Here is a 7,500-nt window from a genome sequence, read left to right as displayed (position 1 = left end):
TTCAGCAATGTGAAATCTGAAAACATTCACTTACATTCACTGTTATTCTTTAAAAATGTCTACCTATCTGATTCAGAAGTGTGCCGCTGTGAAGGTCTGGTGGGCTCCATATGGTCACTTTCTTTGAAGTCAAAGATCTCCGTAGTGCCAAAAAGTGACAGCATTACTTTTCTCATGTTTCCATAGAAGGTCTGTGCTTCATTTGGTCTCAGAGGCAGATCACAGGCTGACAGTAAACCAAATAACAAAAGCAAAAACAATCATATCCAGTATCAACTAATGAGTACAGGTAGTTCAGTTTCAGATCATCCTTTTCTTACCCTCCAGAACCTGTTCCTCACCAAGGAACATTTCATCAAATGGGACACTCTTTAACAAGCTCTTCACAGACAGTACTTTATTCCCTGCTTCCGGTTTGACTTGTAGTAACCTTGAAACCAAATAGAAACAAAATTACACAAACTTAGATGTAACATTGAAAAACCATCAGAACCTTTCCTCACATGAAATGATTTGGCGGATCCTTGATATTTTTTCTTGATATCTGCTCTCTGGCTAATTTGGTTCTGGTGGTTTTAGAATCAAATTAAAATATCTGTTTCACAAAATGAGTTCAACAAACTCTGGGTTGCAGATTCAGAAGGTTTCAGTTTGATAAATCCAAATAAATACTAACTGTATAATATCAGGTTAAGCTGTTGCACTAAGCTTGACATAAATGCTCACTTTTTACCAAGACTAAACCCAGAGATAGTGATTACTCTGGAGTGCGTGCACATCAAAATGCAGCAAACAATAATCATGCATTTTTGACTTGAGTTTTTTTGTTGTTTGACCCCTAGCTAACTGTTAATAAGTAATAGTAACTGTTAATTTTATCAATGCATTGCCAGAGGGTGTCAATGACTGATAAGAATATGAAGATTAGCAAGTAGATAAGTAATGTCATCAGCATAACTGCGGTAAAAGGTTTGGTTTTTGTTCATTATCCAGTTCAGGAGCATATAAATGTTGAACAGTGTTGAAATGTTGGACAGGCCAAAATTTAACCTTGTGGAACTCGACATGTCATGTAAGTCCCACTTGGAGTAACTTACTGTACTGTTAGAGGCACTAGCAGTGGGAGAAAACACTGCATGTCCATTCCAACATCAAACAGGTTTAGCCCACTAGCACCCACTGAAAAGTAATGTGCTAATGATATCTGGCTACATCAGTCAGAGATCACTAATATAATATTAAACAGGTGTGTGATCTTGCAAAGACTGTCAGTGTAGCAATAATTACTTTGGTTTGTCTAAAATATAAATGACAATGTTAAAGCTGAGTTTTTGGTCACTTCTCACTTAAGGTGAGTGTAAGTATCAGATAAATAACTCATTTTAAATGGGCCACCAGAATTTCACTGTGGCATTAACTAACAAAGATCGTTGAAATGAATTATACAACTTTTGAAGACGTTTGTTATCTGACAAATCTGAAGGATTGGTAACTTGTAGAGCCTCTTATGCTGCCTGGGGATACCAAACAAGGGCAAAGAGGCGGAGCGTGAGTGGAGCTACAGACACCTGCTGGCATTTTGCTTAGATGGGCTTTCCTATGGGAGAAACACTTAATACTTCATTACCTGCGAATCGTTTGTGTTCTGACCACATGTGCTTGGTTGTACACTCAATAAAGTGTTTAGACTTTTAAAAACACTGTTGTAATACATTGAGCCACTAAGCATTGTTTTTATGACGTTTTTCAACAGGAGGAAATTGTGAATTACTTGCAAACATTTCAGATATAATCTGTGTTAGTAAATGTAAGACCATTTATGAAATCCAGGCATAACACTGATTGACAACGTTTCAGATGATTGTTCTAGAGCTTACAGCTAATCAATCTGTCAGATTCTGTAGTGCATTACAGGTCTAAAGAAAAATATAAATGATAAATGATCTTAAATAAAACAAATACATTTATAGAGATGATATATAAGTGTAATATATAGGCCATGGGAATGGTTTGCGAGCACAATAAATTGCACACAGCATAATTGTAAGAAATAATTTCACAAGGCAACTGACTGTGTAAAGCCACATAAAACAACACAAAAATTCGATGAATATGCCGAGATCAGTGGCTAATCAGCCGCAATCAGCTGAGAAGTGACTGCGACCTAGCTGTCACTCAAACGGATGAGTTATAAAAAAAAAAAAAATTCACCCCCTCACAGTTATCATGAAGGGTAATATTAGCTATATGAACCAATAGTTCTTTGTACCAGGCTCTAAACACCTTTTCTTCTGCTGTAAATTTGGTCATTTGAACAGTGGGCTCAATAGAAATTTGCTCCATATGGAGCCAGGACTAGCGGAAATTCGATGAATTGCAGTTACAGTTATTTCCGTACTGGTTTCTCGAGGGAGAGCGGGAGGTTGTGGAGGAAAGGAAGTTGATTGATTGCACCTGCTGCTTGTTATCATGCAAGCTTAAACTGACCAACTAGCAAGCCACACTGAAGCATGTTTCTAGAGCAGGGATGTCAACTCAATTACTGGAGGGCCGCAGCCCTGTACAGTTTAGTTTCAACCCTAAATAAACACAGCTGATAAAACCAATTAAGTCTTTCTGTCTTGTTTGAAACCTACAGGTAAAGCTGCGGTCACACTGGGCTTTGTGTGTGCGAAATTCTGTCTTACGGCGCTGCGAAAAGGGGCGGGATTAAACAAGATAATTAGACATTAAAAAAAGTGAGCGATCGCTCAATGTTTTAAATTTCTGTCCAGAGGAGTCCTGTTTTGATTCTTGATTGGTCTCACGCAGCCAAGTGATGCGATTTCGCAGGTCAGAGTTCCCCAAGCTTGAATTTTGCACCGCAGCAACATGCAAAACTTGATGCATGACCTTACGTTTCCGGTCTGACGCATTCGCGTGCGTATGAATAGAAGTCTATGGGAAGAAAAGCCCAGTGTGACCGCAGCTTAAGTGTGTTGAAGCAGGGCTGGAACTAAACTGTGCAGGGCTTGGCCCTCCAGGAATTGAGTTTGACATCCCTGTTCTAGAGAGTTGTCTCTCTCTAAACTGCTTGACTGCGTTGTGCCAGTGTGTTGTTGCTGTTGTAATTTAAGTTCTTGAAGTTACAGTCTTTTGTAAACCCATTTAAAACTGCTTACATAATGTTTTTGAGACTTATCTCAAAAGTGGGTGCCACTTTAGGTCTAACACCTTTTTTTCTCGTTTTTGTTTAGTTTGGAAGTTAGTGTAAATTTCTGAGGTTAATATTATTTTGTAAGTTTAGACAGTTTTACTCCCTAACTAGCTGTGTTTTGAGAATAAACCAATCAGAGTCTCATCTCCCATTCCCTTTAAGAGTCAGTTGCATTGCGCCATGGTGCATTTGCTATTTACATGGTGAACTTTGTAAGTGGAAAAACTGAACGTTCCACTAGCGAGAAAACAGTTAAACAGACCATCTGCAGCGCGAGGATAAAGAACGAGCCTCCTGCAATCAACCTCTTTCTCTTTGTGGTGTACGCACTCCACTGAAGACATCCATTAGCCTACATAATTAATTACGTTTGTTAAGCGCAAAGATTTGTTTCAAAACTATTTCTAAATTCAGTTCTAGTTTTCAGAAAACAAATAAATGAACAATAATAATGAAGTGTGGTCAAAAAACTGAGTTATATCCAAACACACATCCTAAGCCCCATATGGTCCAAAACCTGACAGTTGGACAAATCTAAGCTTGTTTTTAATAAAACAAATATAAATATGCATACAATAGATAATTCAACTAATAATAATAACATTATACAAAAGCAAGTTGTCATGAATGAACTGAAAAAGACCCCGAGATGAAGACATGGAGGCACAGTTTTTTATATTTATGTAGAAAATAATAATTTTTGTAATATTTTAAGGTAACACTTTATATTGATGGTCTATTTGAGTATTAGTAGACTGTCTGCTTAATATCTGTTGATACTGCTCCTTCAACAGACATTTAACTGACTATAAGAAACTCTGTAAGTACATGTACTTACGCTAACCCAACCCAACAGTCTACTTATAATCTTATGAGAATTTGTGGCAATGTAACTTAAATTCACAAACAGACCATGAAAATAAAGTGTGACCTATTTTAATCCTTTTATTCTGTTTCATTTGTAAAGATATTTGCGTATTGTTGTACATCCTGTGTGTATTAGGCAATGTGTATGCTTTTGAGGCGCACTCTGCGCTGGACTTTAGACCTGCTTTCAGCTGGTCAATTGCACGGTCTATTTTAGTTCCTCAAAATAGCAACGCTCCAACAATGCACCTTAACACACCTCTTTTCTAGACTGGAACACCCTTTTCTAAACTGGAGTCTGCAAAGTGGCGCAAGTGGATTTGCCATTTAAACAAAATGGTGTAAAACGGGAAAATTAGTTTTGCGCTGGTCTAAAAGTAGCAACACATCACGGCAAACACGTCCTGCACCTCATTGCGCCACGTGTATGATAGGGTCCAAAGAGTCCAAGCATTAAGGGAGTTGGTTAACGTAAAACTCCACTCTGTTTTTCTGTGTCAGAAGATGAGGTTGGTTATTATTCCAGATGATAAAACTGAGGTTGCTAGTTTCATGAATGAGTATAGAGTGCTTTGGTATGTTTTTCTTACAGTTCTTGTCCATTTTTTGTGGTTTAAAGCCAATATGTGTAAATGGATTGTTTCTGGTTTTATTGGCTTTCTTTGTACTCTGTGCTGGCTGGAACTGGCTTGGTAGCCTCAATGGTCCAGGTAGTTGGCACTTTTGATTCAGACAGAGAGATCAAAAAATGGGCACTGGTAATTAAATCAGCCTGTTAGCAAAAGGCCTGCTGATTGTAAAACTTTTACCCTCCAGCTCCCTGCTTACAAAACCAATTTGGCCCTTTTGTACATCTATGTCTCAGTATTACAGTGTTTTAAAACCATACTATAGTAAAGTACTTCAATTTATCTGTTGTTGTAACACTATTTCTGTAGTAACACAACAACTGCAGTAATATAAATGTAGTTTTCTTCAACTTTAGGGTATATTACTAAAACACACCACAGTTTACTGTAGTAAAACAAAAAATGATTACATTTTATGAGTTTAGTATTGTCAATACTACAGTACGCTGGAGCATTCATTAACAAGCAGTTGTATTATAACATAGGCTATAACTATTTGCGCGTAAATAGATGTGTAAATGTTTTGAGTTTACTTGCTTCATTCGCATGTCAAATACGCTTTATTCACGCGTCAAATTCCCATAGCAATAGACGCGGATTCTTAATGATACAAGATATGTTCCTGCACAACAGTTTACAATATCAGCAAAACAATTGACCAAAACTGATTAGATTGCACCAAAACTGGATGGCACCCTGTTTTTGTTAATGACTTCCGAAAGCTAAACGAAACATCTAGCTTTGACAGGTACCCAATGCCTTGAGTGGATGAGCTCCTGGACAGACTCTGTAGTGCCCAATTTGTATCAATGCTAGATTTAACAAAATGATACTGGCAAGTCCCCTTGGCACCCGAAGGCAAGGAGAAGACTGCTTTCACCTCTCCTGGGGGTCACTGGCACTACCAGGTCCTTCCCTTCGGTCTGATGGACATACCTCAGGTCACATCAATCACATGTGGCTCTCGTTCCCGTAACATGTTTATATATATATATATATATATATATATATATATATATGTGTGTGTGTGTGTGTGTGTGTGTATATATATATATATATATATATATATATATATATATATATATATATATATATATATATATATATATATATATATATTAGGGCTGCACGATTTGGGAAAAAGTATCACATTGCGATTATTAAGGTCAAAATTGCGATTTGCGATTGCGATACGATAAACGAGTGGTATGACTCAACTTGCTTGTTATCAAGAAAAATGCACACACAGATTACTAATAATGCTGAAATTTTTATTTTCTCAACTGAGATACAGTACACAGTGCAATCTAGCAACAACTAGAAGATGCTGCAATATTCCAAATTGATACTAGCATAAAACAATAACAAAATTACGACAAACACCCAGTTATTAATATTCTTATCAAATCACTCACCATTTTTAATCTAACGATGAAGAGAAGATTAAAGGAAAGTGTTCTTTAAACATATTAATTTTTAGAGGCATGTGCTGAAAATAATTTTAATGGGACATTTCTAGTGTTCTTTGTGACACACCGATTTCTACACTGTATTTCCATTTATTCTTAAATAAATATGCTAATAGCTGTCATCTCTAACGTACAGTTAAGTAGCTTTAAATATGAAAAGATTCATTTAACTTACCAATGGCCAAATGAAGTTTATGCCCGAAGCACTGGAACCTAGTCCAGTGATTAAGCGCCACCGCTTTGACGATGTTCGTGCCGTTGTCTTTTGTGACAGCGACCAAACCATCCTCCCAGAGGTCCCATGCAGCCAGTGCCTCTCTCAAACCCGCGGCTATGTTCTCTCACGTGTGATAGTCAGGGAAATACGATGTTTGCAGGCAACGGCTTTTCAGTTGAAAATCATCGTCGACAAAGTGCACGGTTAGGCTAATATATGGTTCGGTCGTCCCGCTTGTTCAAAGGTCCGTAGTTGTTGAAAATAATTTCACTGCAGTTATTTCAAGTTGAACCTCGCTACGGCACTTGGTGTAAAGCTCAGGTATTGCGACTTGAGAGAAGTATAGTTTCGTTAGGGCAACTGGTATCTCTTGTGCAGTGTGCGAAACATTTTCTGAAATCCCTCATTACTAACTGTATATGGGCATCATGTCTTTTGCCAAACAGTGTGTGATGGAGTGAGTGATTTCTTTATATCTTTGCGACGTCTTTTCATATGGCGTGAGACTTGAAAACACATCTGTAATAATGTTGTTTTCTTCTGCTCACACTGGGTTGTGCTTTGTTTTGTTCGGTCTATTTAACATGGCTTTATCGCCATGCATTTACTCTGTGTTGCTTCAGGTGCTGATATAAATATGTCGTGTTGCCACGTGATAGCAATTTTAGTTTGGCAAATTTTGCACAGTACCTCTTTGTGCTCAGTGTCCGAAATCCTGAAGCCAAAATATCGTCAAATAACAGAGGTAGCATTTTTTTCTGGGCACAAGTTGTGTCAATCTGTTCTGTATCCATTTTCTCCCGTCTCCACACTGCGCTGCGGAAAGTCACGTGACCACAAGCACACGCGCTGCTGACGCTTGCGGTGTGAAACAGGCTTTATACTGCTCTTAGAATTAATGTCTTGTTACGTCCACAAATGCATTCGTTTATATAATATAATCGCAAGATTTGCTGTAATGTAATCGCATAGGCTGACATCGCGATTGCGATTGCGATATGATTAATCGTGCAGCACTAATATATATATATATATATATATATATATATATATATATATATATATACATATATATATATATATATATATATATATACATATATATATATATATATATATATA

At 37.3% G+C, this 7,500-nt stretch overlaps 1 protein-coding gene across 1 annotated transcript in view; it reads right to left on the bottom strand.

Moving 5' to 3' along the window:
* Window positions 1-7,500, bottom strand: part of cep192 (centrosomal protein 192) — a 123,847-nt gene that overhangs the window by 48,392 nt on the left and 67,955 nt on the right. Inside the window, exons 21-22 of the mRNA XM_056476095.1 lie at window positions 321-430; window positions 64-226 (exon numbers count right to left, since the gene is read on the bottom strand). Of these exons, the coding sequence (XP_056332070.1) occupies window positions 64-226; window positions 321-430 (273 nt within the window). The remainder of the gene's footprint in view (window positions 1-63; window positions 227-320; window positions 431-7,500) is intronic.

This window comes from Danio aesculapii, chromosome 16 (genome assembly GCF_903798145.1).
Source record: "Danio aesculapii chromosome 16, fDanAes4.1, whole genome shotgun sequence".
NCBI lineage: Eukaryota > Metazoa > Chordata > Actinopteri > Cypriniformes > Danionidae > Danio > Danio aesculapii.
The sequence above is the reverse complement of the archived record's forward strand: the minus strand, read 5'-3'. Positions and strand labels throughout refer to the sequence as shown.